Source organism: Centruroides vittatus, unplaced genomic scaffold (assembly GCF_030686945.1).
Source record: "Centruroides vittatus isolate TY-2023 unplaced genomic scaffold, ASM3068694v2 contig_754, whole genome shotgun sequence".
Classification (NCBI taxonomy): domain Eukaryota; kingdom Metazoa; phylum Arthropoda; class Arachnida; order Scorpiones; family Buthidae; genus Centruroides; species Centruroides vittatus.
The window spans coordinates 1488083-1512195 of record NW_027122490.1 but is presented as its reverse complement, the minus strand read 5'-3'; the positions used below and the strand labels follow the sequence as shown (position 1 = coordinate 1512195).

Here is a 24113-nt window from a genome sequence, read left to right as displayed (position 1 = left end):
CGAATGGAATAATCTAAATGTTTCCACGGAAACTCGTTGGGTGGAAGTATTCAAACACTTTCAAGCCAACAATCTTCAGCATGAAAACTTTTCTATTTTAATTGAATATATTTTACGTTTGCCTGCTACAAATGCTGCAGTAGAAAGAGTATTTTCTATGATGAACAAATTGTGGCCATCTGAGAAGACCCAGTTACAAATTTCAGTTCTAAAGGCAATGTTGATAATTAAGGTGAATATAAAAAAAACGTGCCAAGAATTTCATTCTTACTTAAAATCATCACCAGCTATATTAAAGCAAATTTGTTCCTCTGATAAATATAAATATAACTAAACATTTCGGGTATATATATTTTTTAATTCGTAACTCTTAAGCTAACTGACTTTTTCTGAATAAATAACTTTTAAAAAGTGTTTTTTTATTGACTACCTGTTAATTAACCTAAATAAATTAATGTCCCGTTTTGAGTCAAAAAATAAATGGTCACGTTATGTATACTAGATATTCGTGGTCATATGTTGGCAGGTATGGTTTCGATGGAGTGGATGATGATAGTGAGCACTTGATTGAACTATGTGCTGCAAATGACTTATTCATATCTAACACATTTTTTCTACACAAGTCAATCCATATAAAACAAAACACTGAATCAAAACAGTATGATTGATTTTGTGATATAATGAAAGGTTGAAATGGATGATATGAGGGTGATGAAGGGAGTGAAACAGGTACTGACCATTACTGATATAGTTGAGAATGCAGTTGTTGAATGACTGGTGATATAGAAAAGAAAACAACAAAATGAAAATTTTATAATGTGTGAAGGTAGAGTGCATGAAGGAGCAAAAATTACAGTATATATATATATAGAGTGAGTGTGTGTATCTGCTAAGTTAAATTGCTGGAAAAAGAGTTTGGTAGAGTGTACAAGAGACATTTGTGGTACTGTGAAGATTGGCAAATGAATCAGAGGCATTGTCAGAAGGAATAAAGAGATTACTGAAGCTGTAAAGAGAAAGAAAAAAGCTTACCTGAGATATTTGAATGGTGGGAGTATAGATGAATACAGAGAGCATAACTGTAAATGCAAGGAAATTGTGAAAAAAAGCAAAGAACATGTTGAGGATGAAAGAGCAGAGAAATTGGAAGTGGCATTTAAGGATGACCAGAAAGCTTTCTGGAGATATATGAGAAAGATGAAAAGTAGTAATGTATATGTAGGTACAAAAAGCATAAAAGATAGGAATGGTAATCTATTATGGAGGAGTGAGAATGTATTGGAAAGGTGGAAAGATTATTTCATTGCACTTTTAAGATATGCAGATGTCAGTGACGAGGTGTCTAAATGTGAGGTTAGGATGCCTGTGAATGAGAATGGCCAAGGGATGGATTGATGTGAGATCATTATGCAAGAGGTGAAAAGAGCAATTGACAAGTTAAAAATGGAAAAAGCTGCAGGTGGAGTATGTGCTAAAATGTTAAAATATGATGTGGTGTTGGCATATCTGACAAACCTTTTTTGCCCATGCTGGGTGGGTGCCAAATGATTGGAGAGATGCTATTATTATTATTTTATATAAAAGGAAAGGTGACAGTGCAGAATGTATAGAGGTGCTAAGTGTGCCAGAAAAGATATTTGCAAGAGTTCTAGTGGATAGGGCAATGAGAATTAATAGAGAGAACATCTGGAACTCTCAATGTTGGTTTGTGCCATGGAAAGTGTTGTATGAATCAAATTTTTGGATTGCAAATGATTGTTGAGAAGTACTTAGGTGTGAACAAGTGAGTTTTTTCATTATTTGCAGATTTAGAGAAAGCATATGACTAAATGAAAAGAGAGTACTTGTGGGAGCACTGTATAAGAACATCAGTGTGTGTGTTAGAGTGGTTGGTGAAATGTCAGTGTGTATTCAATGTGACCATGGGCATGCATCAAGGCTGTGTGATATCTTCCTGAATATTTAATGTATACTTGGTAAGTGTGAGGCAGTTGAAAGAAAAGTGAATGGGTGTGAAAGTAGGTAGTGAACTGTTCAATTGCTTATTATATGCTGATGATATCGTCCTACTGGCTGAAAGCCAAAGTGAACTGCAGAATCTTATGTTGAGGTTGAATGAGTGCTGCAAAAAAATGGCATTGAGAATGGAGAGAGAATGAAACTATTTGAAAGAGATGAGCAAATGAGTGAGTGCAAGATACAGCTAAATGGTGTGACATGTGACAATAGAGCAGGTAAGAGATTTTTTACTTGGGAAACACCTTTGAGAGGAATTGCAGAATAGATAGGAAGATGAGTGAATGCTTGTCTGAAAATGGTTGGGTGTACAGAGTGATTGATTCACAAGAATGTGTTTCCAAAGAAGACAAGTATGGTTGTATACAAGTGTGGTTCTCCTGACCCTGTTGTATGGTTGTGAGGTATGGGCATAAGAAACAAAGCATAAAAGCATAGTGATTGCAGCTGAGATGAGATATCTGAGGTGTGTATGACGTATAACAAAAGTGCTTGGTGCAGTGCATTGTGAAAATGCAATTGAGCAAGTGTGTCAATGATATCTGCATTGGTTTGGCATATGGAGAGAATGTCTAAAGATGAAGTGTTTAAGCCAGTGTTTTTCAACCTTTTTCATTGAGTGACACCCCTGATTGAAAAATAAAAAATCACGGCACCCTTGACCGGCAGTGAATCTAGAATCTGAAAAAGGGGGCTTTAATGGGGGCAGATGAATCTTTTGCAAAAACGAATATTATGCGCAATGCTGAGGTGGGGTCAGGGGAGAGGACTCCCTTCCCAGGAAGAAAAATTTTAAAAATTGACATTTTAAGTAGCATTTTAATGCAAAAATAGTGTTTCTACGTGTTCAAAATCAAAATTTAAGTCCATTGAATTTTGTCGAAATACTATCAATGAGTTATCTTGAACTACATTTAAGTAAATTTCCAAAAAAATGCCTAAAGGTCTTAAACTTTGTGACACCCCGGTTGAAAAACACTGGTTTAAGTAGTTGTATGTGGGGAGTATGGAGAGAAGAAGAGGGCATGGAAGACTGAGGAAAAGATGGGCTGAGCAAGTGGAAAAGTGTCAGAAAGAGATTGAGTGAAAGAAGGTGCTGAGAGTGTGTGAAAAGAATCATGAGTGTGGAAGAAGTGAAAGAGATATGTATAGATGAAAATGGCACAAGATTGTTAGGCATGGGTTAGTGCATGATTTTAGCAGGTCTCAGGGTGAAAGTTTGGTTGTGTGTTCCTGGCATTCTATGCCCTGCCATACATGATGTTCTGCAGAGGACTTGCAGGGTGCTGTGCATAGGAATTCACCTTTTTCTTGGCCATCCCTTTAGGGAATTCTGTGACAATATAGTAAAGTAGTAAAGATTCTTTACAATCAAGTAAAGAATCTTTTCTACTTTATTATTTAATAAAAGCGATCAAATAAAGAACTTGCAAGAACTAGCACAATGATTTTGGTCATATTGTGTGTAAAATGTTTTTAAATGTTCCTGTTTACATGGTCTAAATCAGTATACAGATTCTTTAACACAACAACAACAATTTGAACTTTAATTTCTCCACTAGTGAGTAACACACTGGCACTCCACAAGCGAGCAACACTCAGGCACCAGACAATTAATTTAATAATCACAACACTGGTTCTTTACCAGCCATACAGCTACACATTCTGGTCAGCACTGACCCGACACACCAAAGGGAAGATCTGCACCATTTCTCCCCCTCTAGCAGGAAGATCTCACCCCGCATTCTTATGTCTACAGTTACATAACACACCTGACACGTGTGACAGAGCTGTGGACTGTACATCAATGCTAGATAACATACACACCTGACACGTGTTACAATTTTGCTTAATTGAATATTGAACTTAACATTGTGAATTCAGACTTTGTGATATCATGAGCCAGTGGGGCCACAAACATGGCCAGCCAGCTCAGTGTCACTAAACTTTATACTATAGTTTTCTTTTTATTTAATCACCCAATAGAAATCTATAGCTATTTTTAATCTTTACAGTAAAATTTATCAAAGTATTAATTATTGTGAATAAAAAATTAATGCTTGATAGTATCATGTAAAGGTGAATTTTAGACATTTTCATTTTTTCTAGAAATTACTTTAAAAAAGTTTTAGAATGTTAAAAAACAAAAACCTTAAATTTCCAGCAATAAAAACATTTAATAATAACGTTTTCGACTGTCTTAAACAGCCATCATCAGTTAAAACGAACTTAAACAAAAGAATGCAGAAAAAAGAACTCAAGCAATACAAATATTTAAAAATTCAAAAAAAATCCCAAATCAAAAACGCCGTCGTATATTAGAAACTAACAAACAGCGCGTGCGCTAAATATCGTAGTAAGAATAAAAATAAAAATAAAATAACAAAAATACTGCCGCAAAAATATTTCAATTACAAGAAAGAACGTTATGCATTTCGGTAAAACGACTTCCATGCCGTGGATAAACCGTCTGCGTCTCTATGGTTAATGCAACCCGTGTTAACGTGGGCTTTGTAGATTTCAAGCTTTTCTAGATGTTTCAGCATTTGTTTGTTGGTCGTGGCCCTAATAATAGACGCTTTGTCCCAATGAACGTCGACCTCCTGATGCTTAGCGAAAGCTGCTAGCACAGTAGTATCCAAGCTCTTATTGATGGAGTATCTATGCTCCTTAAGCCTCTGCTTTAAATGTCTCATAGTTGCACCGACGTATACCAGATCTGTATTAAATCGACGATCCTTTAAAGGTATAGAATATACCCGTCTTAAAACTCTGGTTCTCTTTTTTCTTGTCGTTTCTCAACAGTCGATATATTGTAGGATTACGCCGATACAACAGGCTTATGTTGTTATTTCTGGCTACTTTCTTAACCATCGTGTGCAAGAAAGGAAAATAATTAAGAATCACTTTTCTTCCTTGATTCATAGGAGGAAGCTGCCGATTTTTTGTCTTCCGATATTTGTCGATAAGCCTATCAATCTCCTTACTCCGATAACCGTGTTGTAATGCTGCAGTGCGAATGTAACTTAATTCCTTATCGGTGTCAATAACACTGGTGCAATGTGTGTAAGCACGCTTGATCCAAGCATGAAAAGCTGCATATTTAAAATTCATCGGATCGAAAGAATTTTTTGGTATAATTATGGGTTGATAGCTGGGTTTTCTATAAATGTCTGTCCATATCTGACCCTCCTTACATGTGATCAAGGAAATTTACATTAGAAGCACTTTCTTGGTCAAGCCCTAAAGTCAAACCATATGGGTTTTTGTTGATTTCATGAAGGAAATGCGGAGCGCTAGTATCATTCTTCCAAAGGATGAAACATCATCCACATATCTTGTATATAAAACGATTTGATGTTGAAAGATGGGTATGATCTTGTTTTCCAACCGACGTAATACAAGCTCACATAAAATAGAGGACATAGGGCTCCCCATAGGCACCCCTCTTTCTTGCAAATATGTTTCATCATCAAATTCGAAAAACGATGTGTAACATATTAAATTTGCAAGCTCCAAAATGCTGGTATGGTATTTCGCTGCATTATCTATATTAGCAAAAAGAAAGTCTCTCAGCTCACAAAAACAGGGCGGCAGCCTTATAGATGGAAACAAGGACTTAAAATCCATTACTGTCATATATTCCTTATCCTTGAGTGTAATGTTGTTGAGCTTTTCCACAAGTTGTACTGCGTTTTTTATAGCATAGGGGTATTCTTGAATCTTTGGTTGGATAAACTTGACAAGCTGCTTCTCAATGGCAAACGTAGGGGATCCGCACTTCTCTATTACCGGGCGTATTTGGCAACCAGGCTTGTGCGTTTTACCAAAGGCGAAAATTCTAGGCGTTTTTGGAGCTTGTAAAACTGAGTTATGCACACGTAGAATACGAGCCAACGGGGTTAAAGAGAATTTCTTGACTCTCTGTTGCAGCAAGCCTGGTTGCCAAATACGCCCGGTAATAGAGAAGTGCGGATCCCCTACGTTTGCCATTGAGAAGCAGCTTGTCAAGTTTATCCAACCAAAGATTCAAGAATACCCCTATGCTATAAAAAACGCAGTACAGCTTGTGGAAAAGCTCAACAACATTACACTCAAGGATAAGGAATATATGACAGTAATGGATTTTAAGTCCTTGTTTCCATCTATAAGGCTGCCGCCCTGTTTTTGTGAGCTGAGAGACTTTCTTTTTGCTAATATAGATAATGCAGCGAAATACCATACCAGCATTTTGGAGCTTGCAAATTTAATATGTTACACATCGTTTTTCGAATTTGATGATGAAACATATTTGCAAGAAAGAGGGGTGCCTATGGGGAGCCCTATGTCCTCTATTTTATGTGAGCTTGTATTACGTCGGTTGGAAAACAAGATCATACCCATCTTTCAACATCAAATCGTTTTATATACAAGATATGTGGATGATTTTCATCCTTTGGAAGAATGATACTAGCGCTCCGCATTTCCTTCATGAAATCAACAAAAACCCATATGGTTTGACTTTAGGGCTTGACCAAGAAAGTGCTTCTAATGTAAATTTCCTTGATCACATGTAAGGAGGGTCAGATATGGACAGACATTTATAGAAAACCCAGCTATCAACCCATAATTATACCAAAAAATTCTTTCGATCCGATGAATTTTAAATATGCAGCTTTTCATGCTTGGATCAAGCGTGCTTACACACATTGCACCAGTGTTATTGACACCGATAAGGAATTAAGTTACATTCGCACTGCAGCATTACAACACGGTTATCGGAGTAAGGAGATTGATAGGCTTATCGACAAATATCGGAAGACAAAAAATCGGCAGCTTCCTCCTATGAATCAAGGAAGAAAAGTGATTCTTAATTATTTTCCTTTCTTGCACACGATGGTTAAGAAAGTAGCCAGAAATAACAACATAAGCCTGTTGTATCGGCGTAATCCTACAATATATCGACTGTTGAGAAACGACAAGAAAAAAGAGAACCAGAGTTTTAAGACAGGGGTATATTCTATACCTTTAAAGGATCGTCGATTTAATACAGATCTGGTATACGTCGGTGCAACTATGAGACATTTAAAGCAGAGGCTTAAGGAGCATAGATACTCCATCAATAAGAGCTTGGATACTACTGTGCTAGCAGCTTTCGCTAAGCATCAGGAGGTCGACGTTCATTGGGACAAAGCGTCTATTATTAGGGCCACGACCAACAAACAAATGCTGAAACATCTAGAAAAGCTTGAAATCTACAAAGCCCACGTTAACACGGGTTGCATTAACCATAGAGACGCAGACGGTTTATCCACGGCATGGAAGTCGTTTTACCGAAATGCATAACGTTCTTTCTTGTAATTGAAATATTTTTGCGGCAGTATTTTTGTTATTTTATTTTTATTTTTATTCTTACTACGATATTTAGCGCACGCGCTGTTTGTTAGTTTCTAATATACGACGGCGTTTTTGATTTGGGATTTTTTTTGAATTTTTAAATATTTGTATTGCTTGAGTTCTTTTTTCTGCATTCTTTTGTTTAAGTTCGTTTTTAACTGATGATGGCTGTTTAAGACAGTCGAAAACGTTATTATTAAATGTTTTTATTGCTGGAAATTTAAGGTTTTTGTTTTTTAATAGTTTATTTTCCAGTAGTTAGTTTACTTATTGCGTTTTAGAATGTGTGATGTGTATTTAAATAGAATAATGAGGGGCATTTCATCACACATTTCATTGGAAATAGATGTGCCAGCAATGTCTGACAATATGAAACTTTCAAAAGAACACATTTATAAGTTATTGATTCATTACTTCAAAAGTGGCCACAATGCAACAAAGATTCATAACCTTATCTGCAAGACATTTGATAAAGACACTGTCAACAGGTAAATTTGTTACAATTAATGTAAGAAATTGAAAGATGGAGGTTTCTCACTTTAAGATGAACCCCATCACAGCACCATTGATAATGACATCCTCCTGCAACTGATAGATGATAATCCACAGTTGACCACCAGAGAATTAGCACAACAATTTGAGTGTTTCCATACACCCCCAAAAATTGACAAAGTCCAATATCATAACATGTCAGCACATAAAGATGACCTTGGAGAAAGTAGCCAGTCTGGGCTGGGAAGTTCTGCCTCATCCATCTTACAGTCCAGACTTGGCACCAGCTGACCACCATCTATTTTTTTACCATGTAGAACCATATTGCCAATATACAGTTCAATGGCAATACCCATGAGAAAGTGATGTTTGAGAATTTCTTCAAAGAAAAATCCCACTAATTCTTTGCTCAAGGGATTGAAAGTTTGCAACAAAGGTGGTGATTATGTACAAGACTGAAGTGTACTTGTTGCTGAGTTGATTGTTGATAAAGTTTTTTTTTCAAAATGTCTAAATTTTACCTTTACAACTTGATAGAAGTAGGTTGAACATTATCTAGAAAGCATGTTTTTCTTTAAATTTCTGAATTAATTTTTTAGCTGTTATATTAATTAATAATATATTTATTTATTATATATATTTTATTTTTTCAGATAATCATTGATTCAGTTTGAGAATGAAATTATCATTTATATTATAATTCTAATCAGATGATTATAAAATGTCTGAATCTTGTGAAAAAAAGACTGATGACAAGAATCAGGATTTTGTTTTACCTCCAATAACACTTCAAGAATTAATTAAAGAAGATGATAATTTTTGTCTTGAAAAAGCACAAGATGGCAATAACTCTACAGATTCATTTGAATGTAATAATGAGACTAAATCAGAAGAACTTGATTATTTAAATAATTCTGATTCAGATCATCAAGAAAATTCATTTTTTACATCTGAATCTTATGAAAACGAACTTATTTGTGATAAAACTGTTGAAAATGATTCAAAATTATCAATAAATGAAAAGAGTACTATGGAATCAACAGAATCACAGTCTAATGATGATGATTCTTCCTTTGTCGGAAATTCTGAAAATGATAATCTCAATGATTCTAATTTTTGTGAAGCAATTAGTCAAGATGAAGCTAAATCTACAAATAGTAATAATAGTACAGAAAGTTCTGATGATGATGATTATAATTGTATACCAGATGTACCAAAACCATCTCATAAATGGAATGCATGTAAAGAAGTACTTAACAGACAGTATGGAACATCAAATCGTTATATTAATGATTTATTTAAATTACGTAATTATGGAAGTCTTTACACTGTGGAACATTTACAATTGTTCACTAAGTTAGCATGTCATGAAGGATGTGTGAATGCTCTGCATTTTAATAATACAGGCAATAGATTAGTTAGTGGCTCTGATGATTTAAATATAGTAATATGGGACTGGGCAAAAAGTACATCTGTCCTCACATATGATAGTGGCCACCGAAACAATGTTTTTCAGGTATGTAAGTTTTATTTACAACAGGTTAATTCAAATAATTAAACAAAACATGTTTAAGCTTTTATTATTTCTTAATTAGTTTGCTTGAAAAATTCATAGTAACTTCAAACTATCAAAAATTCTGGATTTGGATTTTTTCCTCTTAGCATCATTAACAATACATAGGTTACTGTCAAGAGATAAATATTGCATCATGAAATGCATGCCTGACATCAATACTTATCCTTTATAGACAGGATTAACCATAAATGAGTCAGTTACCATGAACAAGAGATACAGATCATAGATAATGTAATTGTCATAGATTGAATGTGAATATCAATTTAAAGTTTGATCTCTTACATCAGTAGACTGGTACTATACTAGGAGATTGTTTGAGAGTTCTAATGTTGGCTGTGAAAATTTTTTATTCAGAATTACTTTTATTTTAAATTTCTATTAAAAAAATCATTTTTTTCTATACATATTCTTCTATAAATATAAGCATATAAATGCTTATATTTATTTAAGTGAAATCTCAACAACAACAACATTTGTGATTACATAGCAGTTTTCGAATATAATCACATGAATATATTATTATGCTGTGAATCAACTAATCATAGTAAACTATGATTAATACTATAGATTCACAGTACTATAATATATAGTAAATTTGAATTACATAAATGAGTCAGTCTGTATTATCAAATTTATTTCATTTTTACTTTTTAAAGTTATAAGTAATAAATTTAAAAAAATACAATGAAAATTAATTCTTTACTTATTGTTTATAATCTTTTATTGAAAACCATAATTATTTCTTTTTAAACATAGGCAAAATTTTTACCCTTGTGTGGTGATTGTCATATTGTAAGTTGTGGAAGAGATGGACAAATAAGATTGGGAGAATTATCAACAACTGGTCTTTATGAAAACACTAAACATTTAGCTCAACATAGAGGTGGTGTCCATAAGGTAAATTTAGAATTTTAATTGAATATTAAAGAAGTTAAAATTGATTTGTTTTATTTCAATTGAATTTTAAAAATTTCTGATTTATTAACTATATTTGATTTTTAATAATTTTTCATATTGAAATTGATTTATAATTTATGATCAGAAACCTAATAAAAAGTTTTTGTATTAACTCTGTTCCTGAGGAATGAAATTTTATTTATTTCAGTTTCAAATTTTTTTTGTTCTAATTCTTGATTTCTAAGAAAGTTCTTCTCCAACAAAAAGTAAATAATAAAGTATTCAAAACTTTTGATTTTGGTTTGCTGTCATATGTATGGCCATAAAGTGGTCTTATATGCACAAGATCATCTGTTAGGTTTAAAAAAAATTGTACAGTATACTACTAATTTCAATTATGAGTATAGTCTTTTGGGACATTTCAACAATTTCCTTTCATTTACTTAAGTAATGTTCTCTCTCATTTTTTTACAGCTATAAAGAACAAACATTGCTGTGAGTAAGAAATTTTTGTAAGCATGAAAACTACATGATAATTTAATTTTTTTAGCATTAAATTCATCAGCTGCTTTTCATATAGTTGGAATAATAATTTGATACAAGAAATTATTTACCAAACGCTACACTATAACTTACATTACAAATAAGCTTCTTTATGTATAAACTAAGCTGTGTGTTTAACCACTCAAAACACATGTAAATTTGCATAATCAGCAGCAATAATAAAACAAATTACATTACAACATTCTAGCATGCTACATGGCAAGAAAATCCACTTGCATGATAACATTTAAGTTCATGCAGCTTAAGGGAAACTGCATTAAAACTAGCTGTTGTTACTTTAGGAATGCTATCTTAATATTTACTTAGGTTTGTCTATTATAGGTAGGTGTTTCTTATAAGAATGTAGCAGCTCTTAATTTTACTTTGATTTATTTTGAATTGATGAACTCAATGTTTCCTTTTAGAATGATATTTCAAAAATGTAAGCAGTAAAGCTTTTTATTTATGGGGATTGATATTTAGAACTTGGAATTGAGATTATCCATTATTGGTGCAACAGAATGTTTTGGCACAGCCATTATAGCTAGTCATAATGATTTACCTTGTAGAAAATTTGAAACTTTTGGTGCATGATCAGTCTGCAAACATGTTATCAATGTTAAAGGTAAAAAAAATAATCACATTAAAGCTATATGCAGACATAGTCAACTTAAACTTTGTATGAATTACATGGCATCAAATAATAATAAAAAATTTCCATCATCTAGTCCAGCGGTTCCCAAAGTGTGTGCCACAGTGCCACAAAATGTTATAAAATTTTTATAATGTAATGTTAGAATTTAATGTACTTGTTAGAATTTGACATAGGGCACCTTGGGAAAATCTGCATTTAGCAAGGGTGCCAAGAATCAAAAAAGTTTAGGAACCACTGATCTAGTCTAATTAGATGAAAAACGATAAACTTGTTAGTTTTTGATGCTATAATAGTCAAAATGATTGCCTTAACTACTATACTCTGATTTCATCTGTATCAAAACAGCTGTGCCAAAACATCCTCGATTCCATTACTAGAACTCTGGCTATTCCTGTGTTTACTATATATATATGAAATATTTTTGATGTTTAAAATATTTATTACAAACTTTACTGAATGATAATATCTTTACTAATTTTTATTTTTGTGCAAAATGTAAAAGTAATAACATGTTGAAAAATTTTGGTAACATATAAGTATAAAATAGATAGTTTGAGTGTAACAACTGAAACCATAAGACTTCAGGAGAAAACAGAAATGCTAAATTTTTGGAGTGAAAGCTTCTTTATTGGATAAAATATTTTTTGGGACCTCTATCCCATCATCATACTCAACTTTGATTTTTAAAATTTGTAGTGTTTATTTTCTTTCCACTAACCCAACTTTACTGCTTGTAACCAGTGTGCTTCTCCAATGAAAGCAGAGGACTTTGCAAACATTTTCGAACCTAATGTGGTTCTTCTTCAGGCACTATGGGATTCTCTATTTGAATTGAATTTCTAGTCGAAATTAACTGCGGCTTGGAAAATCTTTCTCTGGTTACAAGCAGTGAAGTTGGGTTAGTTTATCTAATCTGGTGTCAAAAATTTCTTTCTAATTTATTTTCTTTCCTTTATAATAGATTAATGATGCTTAATATTTTATGTAATTTTTTAATTAAACTCAGTAGATTATAAGAAACTATTATTTAATGAAATAAATTATAGTCTGTCCTATATATTTCATTCAATTCTTATTCCATCCAATTCTTATACTTCAAAATATGTTAAACTTCCAGTGTAAAAAGAATATTAAAATCAGTAGCAAATGAAAAATACATTTCTGGCTCTGAGATTATTTACCTATTCCATATATAACTATTTATACTTTTAATTAATATTTATTTTTGCTGTTGATTGCTACTTGCTAGCATTTAGAATTTCCTATAATATAATCAATTTTATATTATAGGAAGATGCTAGTTCCTTTTTATAATGATGTATATTTTATTATTTTAATTTATAGAATTGATGTATTCAAAATATTTAATGTTTTATGCTTTTTTTAATAGCTTGCTCTTGAATTGGATTCTCCTCATACATTTTTAAGTTGTGGTGAAGATGCTGTAGTGTTTGAAATAGATCTTAGAGAAGAAAAGCCAGAAAAGTATATTTGAAAAATTCTGTTTAAAATTTAATTAGTAAGATAATGCAAAAGTAATGCTGCAGTTTTAAAATAAACAATAAAAAATCATTATCTCAAATGGTCAATGTACACACAATTAAATTTTTTAGCATCTTTCTATCATTTCAAATCCTTAAATCAAATTTTTATTATTTTTACATAACTTACAATTTTGAAATTTTAATAAATATATATGTTGTAGCCACATGTTGAAATTTGTTATTTTAAGAACTGCCTAGTTATTTCTTCAAGTGCTAGCACATCCTGTAATAGAATTTTCCAGAATCTATTTAGTTTTCAACATCTGCAGAAACCAAATTAGCATTTCCAGAAGTAACCAGAAAAAGTAGACCGATTCTAAAACAAATGTTCATTACAGGATGTGCTAGCACTTCAAGAAATTTTAGCATGTGGCTACAATATATACAAAAAAAAAAATACTTTTATTTTGAAAAAATCAAAAAACGTGAGTTTAATTTGAAACCGACCATAAAATTTAGAAAATGTTTTACTATATAATCAAAATTGTCTAATTTTCAAATTTAGATATTTTTAATCATAAATAAATTAATGATTAATATACAATAATAAACTATACTGATAATAGTAAACTATGAAACTTTAGCTTTCTAAAATAAAATTTATCATAGTGCTGAGTATCTTCAATATTGCTTATATTATTGTTTAATTTCAATCTAGTCATAAAAAATTTGAAAAATGAAATTTTATACAAGAATAATTTATTGATTAAGACTATTCATTAAAATTATTTTAATAATCTTTGTAGTCTTTAATAGTCGTAATATTTACTCAAGAGTATTAATATTTACTCAAGTTAATATTTTTTAGCACTGGATTATTTCACAAACCAAAAACAACTTGTTGATATAAATAATTTTTCCCATCAAAATATCAAAACATTTTAAAATGACTACAATTCTTATTGGAATGACAAAGACTCATATACTTTGTTTTGGTATAAGATATTTAATGAAGGTTTGTTGGAGATACATATAATAAACATATAAAAACTGAAAGATGATCATTGTTGAAAAATATACATTTCATCACAAATGCATGAAGGCTGATTGTAACTTTTTTAGTTATGCACATGATCTCCAGCAGATGGCATAAAAAATGTAATTCTTTTTCTATGGAAAAATCCAGTAGATAGAACATTAAATAGAACCAAACAGTTTTTTGAATCCTATTTAGAATCCTATTTAATTCTTCTGTTAATATATAGTTCAGAAGTTTGAAAACAGCATTAAAAATTTAACAAATTCATCTGTCAGAGATTGTTATGGTCAGAACTACAATCAGCCTTAATTGTATCTTCTACATAATGCAGTTATGTCTAATACGTTTTGATCTTGCAAACTTGTTATCAAAGTAACTAGAAAAATTAACATAAAGCCAAAATAAATAAAACAGATCATTTCAAATTGAACATTTGTCATAGTATTGTAAATTTAGAAACAAATTTAAACAATGTAAATAGTGATTTCAAATACACTAGACACTCTTGCTAATCTGATCATTCCTCACACAGAGGGATGCCAAATTAGCAAGAGTACTGGATTACTAAGAGTGTATAGGTGTAAAGTCTGCCTAAAGGCAATGAATGACATGACCTGTCACTCATCAGTACTGATTCTTTTTGGAGGTAGGTGGGAAGTGATATGGTGCAACACAGAAATTAAACCTGAGGAAAACATGACTAACAACTTATGCATTTCCATAAAAATATCACTGTATGGAGGTATATCAGATAATTGAGAAGCCAAATTATTAAGGACTGGATTAGCAAGAGCTGTGTGAAATTTAAATATACAATTTGTTGGGAAGATTATAATCAAAACTCTTCATTTAGGATAACCATTACCAGGATATTGGAAGATGTTTTACATGTTTCTTGTTTAAGGACATCATATGTACAGTACATAAAATATTCTGTTGGAATGTTAGTAATATAAGTTATTAATATAAGAATTAGTTAGTAATATAAGAACAACAGAATGTTTGTCTCGGATGAAAATATTTGAGGACTTTGATATAATTTTCTTAAAAATTGTGTATTTAAATTTTATATCTATAATTATTATTGGCTATCTGCATTATTTAAATTTGTTTCTAAACTTATTCTATGACAAAATGTGAGTGATTTTAATTTGAAGCAATCTGTTCTGGAAATGTTGATTTTAGATGTTAATTTTTCTTATTTGTTTTGACCACCATGGATTCTTACATCAGAAAGATCTGTATTGGTTGTATTATGTCAGAAGTTTTTATTAAAGTATTTGTAATAAAATATAGTTTGAAGTTTAGTTCATGTATAATTATTATAAAAAGAAAACAGCTTAAATTCTTGTAAATGTTGATAGAATTCATCTCTTCCAACCATCTGAAATTGAAACAATTTTATATTATAGTTTAGTGCAGTTCTTCATTTTTATTTCTGTTTTTAGATATTTGCTAAAAACATAATATATTAACATAATTTATGACTATATTCAAACTATTGTTATTTTTTCACTATTTTATATTATTTAATTTACTCTGTACATCAAGCAAACATCAATGTATCAAATTTTAAAAACTGATATTGTCATTGATTGGATAGTTTTATAACATTCATTATTTTTCAGTGATGATTAATAAAGTATAATAATAAAACTAATTTTACTTTACATGATGTAATTTTAATTAGAAAATAAGATAGAACTATGAAATGTCAATACACATTTTAATCAAATGGGAGGTTTTTTATTAGTATTTCCACATAACTGTAAAATAATAAATCAATGAGATAGTTTTAATGTACAGTTTATTTTCAATTGCGTATTCTATACAATTCACGTTATTACTTCTTCAAATTTAAAAGTTCTTTTAAAGTTCTATTGAAGTGCATATTGCATTTAATATCAACAAAATTGTTTAAAATTTTAATTAAATTAAAAATGATAATGACAAAATATTGTTTAAATAATAATAATAAATCTGCTTATAAGAGTATTATATACTAAACACATTTTAAAGACATAAAGCAACATATTCTAAAGATACTTAGCAACCTATTTTTAAGATATCATGTGCAAGTATGATTATAACAAGAATTTTCTCTTAAATTGTGAAGCATTCACTATCATAATGTTCTGATACTTCTATGTTGCATTATTAACATTAGTTACAATTAATTTATTAATTGAAGAGCTTTAAATGGCAAGATACTTACCAGAAATAAATCAATTTTGAGATAATTAACTTTTAATGTTTTGTTTTAATCTTGAAGTTCATGAAATTTCTATTTGTAGATATAAATCATTTCTATTTATTGCAACACTAGGTAAATACCTTACATGAATTAAAACAATTGCAGATTTCTAAGCTCAGGTGTTATAAATGATACTCAAGTAAGACTCAAATAGTCTTATAATGTATAGTTGAAGTAATCTTTACAATTGTAAAAATTTTTTTCTATCGTAGAAATATGGGAATTTTATTTTAATAATAATAATCATATTTAATAAATATTCAGAACTTGCAATTGAAATAAAAGTGCCTGTAAAGAATGGATAAGAAGCTTAATATGTATATAGTTCTCATGAACAGGTATAAATTATATTACCATATTAAATACCTGTCACATAGGAAATTCTTAAATGTGGATAAACGCTAATAATCACAAATAAATAACAGCTTGTTCAGTATGCCTTAACTGGGTCTGCTATACTCCTAGGTACTGGTTCAGTCAAGTAGGATACACTCCAACAACAATGATATGCAATTAAAACATTTAATTAAAGAAATATTTGATCTCATGGGAGTACAGCTAGACAAAATGTTTTGGATTTTATATTGTCTTCTAATTTAAGCAAATCAATTAGTGATTTTTATGTATGTATCTAATTTTTACTTATGAATTTATATTTACTATTTACAAGTAGTTTTTAATTATAGTTACAAAGTTTTAAGAAACAGTCATAAATTCAAAAAATAGTTAGAAACTCTTCAATGGCTGAAGCTTCTAAACAGCTGCTTATTCTACTTACAGATCAATCTGACAAATCAAAAACTCAAAAGCATGTGCAGAGATTTAAAAAGAATTTATTTAAAATAAATATGGTAATACTATTACAATAATGACAACAAAAAACTTTTGTAAAATGATAAAAGTACTCATTTCTTTCCCTCTATCTTAATATTTCTAAAATCATTTAGTTACATTTCCTTCACTTTTTACTCTTTCTCTTGGTTTTCTTTTATTTTTAATTATATTTTGTAATTAAAAATAAAATTAAAAATTTAATATTATTTTTTTATCATGATCCTAATCTATTCATGATGTTTTAGATTCATGTACTGAAATAATTTTGCCAAAATTTTCAGTATGCACAACTGTTTACATAGTCACTCATATAAATACACATACAAAAATATACAAATAAATAAGCATTTGGTCAATATTTATACAAAATAATGGTTAAAATTTTGTGATCTTATTGCTGCAATCTACAAATTGACTTACATATCTGCACCACCAATAATATTTTATGTCTAGGCTCTTTCTATGAACTTTGAAGTTCTGTGTTAATTTCCAAAAGATAAGGTTTTAATCTGTATTCTATTATTATAAAATTTGGAATGGTAAAAAGGAAATATTTTAAAACTAAATGTTAATTGAACTAGATATTTATATTTTTAATAAATACTTGGAAAGCAGAGACTTGTTAGTTAACTACTCAACTACTCAAAAAACACTTTATTCTTTGATGGTTTAATTTACATGAATTTTATTGCTTAGATAAATTATTTTATCCATAAACAAAAATGAGTGTCATTTTTTACAACTTTGAAATCTCTTAATTATTCTAATGAATTATTATTCTGTTTCAAGAACTGTAGTTCTACTAACATATTGATTCTTTACATTTTGAAGTCCTAATTATAATTGTTGAATTAGCGAGTTACATTTCCATTATTCCTAATGCCTTAAAGAGCTAAATCAGTTCCTTTCATATAAATCACACAATATTCTATTGTCATAAACTATGATTGCTACATATTTATTTTTCATAAGGCTATTTTATTATCATTTTTTTTTATTAATGACTGCATGAGGGGAGTTCTAACAATTTCCCAGTTTTAAATTGTGGAAATAATTGTTTAAATTAAAATATTAGAGTTGTCCATAGGACAGAAAAAAGTTAGTTATTTTAGAATGAATAATTTAGATACTGTATATTTAATTTTTAAAAATTATGTGTTTTTGTATGCAAGAAATTTAATTCTATTATTATAAGTAATGAAAAATCTTACATTGATTGATTAATTTGATTAATTGATACTTATATATATCACACAGATTCCAAATTTTATAACATATAATTTTACTATATTTTATTATGTTACAGACTAATACAATGTACAGAAAATGAGAAAAATATACCTCTCTACTCAGTTTTTGTGAATCCAAACAAATCATATGAATTTGCACTTGGAGGAAGAGATTGCTATATCAGGTAAAATAACTTTATTCATTTTTGTTTATTTAAAATTTATGATTATTATTTATGATTTATTTAAAACTAAGTAACAACAAAATCTTTTATTTAAAAATAATTAACTAAAATTTAACATACGGAAAATAAAATCCGATATTCACTATCAAAGTTACTACAATTTTCATCACATACACATTTACAATATTAATTATGATTTAAATGTATTTTAATACTGATGAAAGATTGTCCAATAGATATATGATTTGAATTAGTTTTCAAAACAATTAGAAATTAGGACTTACAGTAAGTATAAGCTATGAGAAATATATTTCACTAACAGATGAACCCAGCATAGCTCAGGAAAAAAATAACAACAGCAAAGATTAAGATTATTAGATTATTTCATACTTCTAACCTTTCTGTTATATATTATAGTATTTGATTTATATTTACAAAGGTTACCTTACATAAGAGTTCATCACACTGAGTGCCCAGTCTAAAAGTTTTTTAAATTGTGTACAACCAAGGAATAAAGAATTTTTAAAATATGTTAGATTGGTCACTTGGTGTGATAAACTGCTACATAAGATAACATTTGTAGTTATTTAAATCAAATACTATAATATAACAAACATTAACACGGAAACTACATTAAGAGTTTGGTTATTTCAGCCTACCATCGTCACATCTATCATGATACTCAGATGGTACAAAATGGCAGAATTTTATTGGTCAAGTAGATACCAATTGAACATACAATATCTGAAATTTTTTGACCACCTAGGTACTAAAATAATTTATACTAATATGTAAACTAATAAGATATAGTTTATTCTCATCTTTTCACTAGTCAAGTTTAGTTTGAATGTTCTTCTTTGTCATGAATATCAGTGTAATCAGGGTTGCATAATGGCACAGGACAAAAATATTACATATGACAAATTTTAGTTTTTGATTATTTGAAGTTTTGTCTTTATTGTGATTATTTCAGAATTTATGACAAAAGGTATATTTCAAATGAAGGAAAGCCTATGAAAAAATATTGTCCAAGACATTTAGTAAGTGTAAAGCTTCAAGAAATTATGTTAATTATAACAAAATTTAAAAGAGAATAAAAACACTGCATTCTCACTAATCTAAACTTAATCTGATTCAATTGTGTGTATATTTTTCAAATATTTCAGACAAAATCAAAAAGAAATAAATTATTAATATTTTCTAAATATGACAAGTTTGTAAAATTAATACAGCAGGACCTTGCTAATCTGAACCTTGGTCATTTGAAATTTTGATTAATTTAAACAGGTTTAAAAAAAATCTGGAAATCTTTCTCTTTTCAGACAAAATACATGGTTTTCAAGCTTACCTTGTGCTGGTCATAATATGCAGTGTGTATAAACCCTCAAATAAATAAAAATTTTGTTATTGTAATAGAAAACAAGTTTATCATCTTTACCTTGCTATACAGTCATACACTTCCTTACAGAAAGAGGCTCAAAAACCTGACTGTCAGTGATATTGACATAATACAATGTGCTCATCCTACTACAGTATATTGAGAAACCCCACATTAACATAGTAAATATATCATGTATAGAATATTGGATAATCCAAAAAACTTTGTATTCTAAACAGGTTCTGGCTCAATTAGTTTAGATCACCAGAACTGAACTATGTGTTAGAGTTTCTTTAACAAGATCCTGGTAATCCCGGCTGTTTTTCTAACCCAAGAAATTCTTTTCATCCCAGGAAATCCCACAAATTTCTTAAAAGATCACTTTTTTCTTATTTTGTGTTAAGGTTGAGGAAATTTTGCATATAGAAAATATAATTAACTCATAAACTGTCAGAATACATTTGTATTTATTAATTTTAAGCCTGCTTATTAGTTTTTAAATTTTTGCTTAATATGGCACATCACAGATAGGGATTGCAATCCAGCAGTGTTTTGAATCCAGCTGGATTTTTGCTGGATGAAATCATTCCAGCATGGATCCAGCGTGGATGTATTTTTGGTGCAATAAAGTGTTATTTGTCTATCTATCTATCCTGCAATTTATGTTTTTTAATGAAATAAAACATTTTTAAAAAATACTTAAGAAACTTTTATTATTTAGACTGGTCAATATAAATCAGTAAAACTTACACATTTAGGTAGTAAACTTAACTTTGATTGAGTTTAACATTTGAGATAGAGATAGTTAACTTTAAATGTTTAGTTAGATTATAATTATAATGTAATCTTTAAGTTAAATAATAGCAAAGATAATTCTACTGATTAATTTATATTAATATATTATAATAATGTAAGGACAAATAATCAGTGGCTAAGTGGCTATCAGTCTTACCAGTTTTCATATATAGGCTCTACATATTAGTCTGTAGTTATTTATAAGTATATAAAACTATGTACTGGAAGTAGAATAAGTTAAATAAACTACACCTTTATCAATCCAGCAAAATTTAATAAAATAATAATGTATTCAATCGTTTTTAACGATCTTCCTCGGTTCCAAAAAAAGTAGAACATTAAATATAGAACATAAAATGTGTTCGGAATAAATATAAAAATTAACAGAAAATGCCCAAACGGACAAAATATAGATAAATAAACAAAATAGTGGAAAAAATATATACAGGGTGTTTTTTTAAACTGACGGTACTCAGAAACATCTGTAGAGCAATCTAACAGCCGGACTGTCGCCAAATTTGCGAGCGTGACTAAGGATGACATGGAAAAAAGTAGTACTTAAATTCGCCAGTAGAGGAGAATTTGGCGCTGTTGTAGCGAAAAAGCTACCAGCACTTCACTGAAGAAAGGGTCATCAGTAGCTTTTTTTCACTTGCATGGCCGCCTCGCTCCCCGGATCTAACCCCATGTTACTTTTTCCTGTGGGGTTACTTAAAGTCCAAGGTCTATCTTGGTAGTGTCCCAAACTAGATGACTTTGAAGGACAACATTTCTCGAACTGTGATGAACATTCCTGCGGACATGTTACGTTCGGCCATAGAGAACACGGTGCTCAGGATGCAATGAGTTGTCCAGCAGGACGGTGATCACATTGAAGAAGGGAGAAGGTTATTTGCTGATTAATTAAACTTTCGTTATTACACTGAAACCTCTGTCTGATTATTCATTCGTGTGTTTGTTAATTGCAGCTGGATTTTATGCAGATTCTTAGCTGTTTTGCTACAACAGTGCCAAATCTACCCCTACTGGCAAATTTGGGTACTACTTTTTGCAGAATCTCTTTCCCATGTTGTCCTTAGTCACTCTCCCAAATTTGGTGACAGTCTGGCTGTTAAATTGCTCTAAAGATGTCTCTGAGTACCGTCAGTTAAAAAAAAAACACCCTGTATATAAGATCCAATGAAACCAGCATTGTCTGTTAATAACATTAATTAATGTAAAAGGATCTCCACATGATAGACAATGAGTCCGCATCTCTATGGTTTATACAACCAGTTGTCGTGTGCGCCTTGCAGATTTCCAATCTCTCAAGATGTTTGACTGTTTGCCTATTTGTCGTCGTTTTTATAATTGTCGCTTGATCCCATTGGACGTTAACATCCTTCTGTCTTGCGTATGATGCCAGTGCAGTGTTGTCAAGGTTCTTACTGATTGTATATTTGTGCTCTTGAGCCTTTGTTTTAAACTGCGCATCGTTGCACCCACATAAACAAGCTTGGAATTGAAACGTTGGTTGTGTAAAGGCACCGAATATATACTTGTTGTTGAATTCCGATCCTCTTTCTTTTTATCATTTCTTAAAAGTTTGAAAACAGTGGGATTACGTTGGTATACAATACGAAAATTATCAGACCTGGAAGTACATCTATGTATCTTGTTTAAAAAAAATGGGATGTAATTAAGCACTATTCTTTTTATATTTATTCGAAACACATTTTATGTTCTATAGTTAATGTTGTATTTTTTTGTAACTGAGGAAGATCATTAAAAGTGATTGAATATATTATTATTTTATTAAATTTTGCTGGATTGATTAAAGTATAGTTTATTTATAAGTAATTTAATTATTAGTGTTAGTAAAGTAGTGAGTAAGTAATTAGTAGCAGTCTAGTAGTTAGCAAAGCGGCAACGCGACGATTTAGACTTTTGCGCAATTATTTAGAAAGTTAATTGAGTATTTGCGGATCCGCAGTGCTGGATCCAGCACCAAGTGCTGGATGAGGGATCTAGCAATTGCAATCCCTAATCACAGATTGTCAATAATCAATATGTAGCCTATTTGTGACAGGACTCTGAAAATTCTTTACTTGTCAGAACCTGTAATATCTGGAATAATTGAGCATATGCTGTCTTAATTTTTAACTATGCCCAGTAGCTTCAATAACTGCATTATGTCAGGTTGTGCAAATTGGGCAAGGATAGAAACGAGTACGAAGTATGCAAGTATGAAGTTTTTCTTCATAAACCTGATTATTAAATCCAAATGAACTGCCGAATTATCGGACTGTAAGTTTGATGTTTCTATTAAAGCAGCCGAGGTAGACAAATCAAGAATACCAGAGAGCAAAAGATGTACTACAATCACGAAAATGAACTAGAAATCTTCCAGTCTACAGGTGAAAAAACATAATATCTGTCTTCTCTTAAATGCATTAAACGCGATTCCACTCTCAGCAATTGAATCAGAAAGGGCATTTTTGGTAGCAGGACTTTTTATTACTAAAATAAGAACCAGATTGAGTAATGGGAGTATTGACCATCTTTGCTTTTTAAAATCTCGTTACAAAAATTTACAATAATATTTTGTATTATGTTTTATTTAAATAACAAAAATTACCTTTTAAGTTAGAAGTTTGATCTAAGATCATTTTTTTTCTTTAAATTTTCAACTCAATTCAAAGGCAATTTTTTGGAAAGTTTCCAACAAACTTCAATAAATTTTTTTCTATTTCTGAAAATTTCTATGTAATTCAAAAGGTAATTTTTAATACATATTTTACACAGCATTATTATTATATTTTGAGGTTGCAGGCACAAATAAAAATCGCACATAAAAAGAGCGCATAAAAACAGGTTTGACTGTATATCATTCCATTTTGAGATTTATTTTATATCTTAAAAATAATTAATTATATCCTGGGAAACAGATCAGTTTTTCTCGAGATCGCAGGACAAGCAAAGGCCTGGGAAATGAAAAAAACTACTATGTGTACATAAATTTTTTAAATAAATATGAATATTTTAACAAACATATGTATCAAATACAAAATAAATTTTTAAAAATATGTTTGTAATAATTCACTTTTTTGTTATATATACCCTGATAGTTGGAAGTTTTTACTAATCAAAACAACTCCATGCAATAAGCAGTTCAGATTAGTGAGAATGCATTGTACAAAGTGAATTAATTTTGTTAGAATGAACTTTAGATTTAAGTGTTTTTATTTGAATTTTTCTGATAATTGCATATAAAAAATAAAAATTTTTAATGTTTTGAAATGAGATGATGCACTTTAGCTTATAGTTTAAAAAAACTATCAGTTTTTAAGTTATCTAAAATAAAATTATGAGTAAACAAAA

At 30.1% G+C, this 24113-nt stretch overlaps 2 protein-coding genes across 2 annotated transcripts in view; both read left to right on the top strand.

Moving 5' to 3' along the window:
• LOC136981415 (DDB1- and CUL4-associated factor 8-like) overlaps positions 1-24113 on the top strand; it is a 43899-nt gene that overhangs the window by 7725 nt on the left and 12061 nt on the right. The window contains exons 2-6 of the mRNA XM_067277734.1: positions 8538-9400; positions 10217-10357; positions 12946-13040; positions 18473-18580; positions 19554-19620. Of these exons, the coding sequence (XP_067133835.1) occupies positions 8606-9400; positions 10217-10357; positions 12946-13040; positions 18473-18580; positions 19554-19620 (1206 nt within the window). The 5' untranslated portion in view covers positions 8538-8605. The remainder of the gene's footprint in view (positions 1-8537; positions 9401-10216; positions 10358-12945; positions 13041-18472; positions 18581-19553; positions 19621-24113) is intronic.
• Positions 6652-7341, top strand: LOC136981388 (uncharacterized). The gene has a single exon (XM_067277703.1). The coding sequence runs from the start codon at positions 6652-6654 to the stop codon at positions 7339-7341; it is 690 nt and encodes a 229-aa protein (XP_067133804.1).

Excerpts from the sequence above, each read along its gene's own strand:
- LOC136981388 (XM_067277703.1), top strand. The coding sequence starts at position 6,652 with ATGAATTTTAAATATGCAGCTTTTCATGCTTGGATCAAGCGTGCTTAC.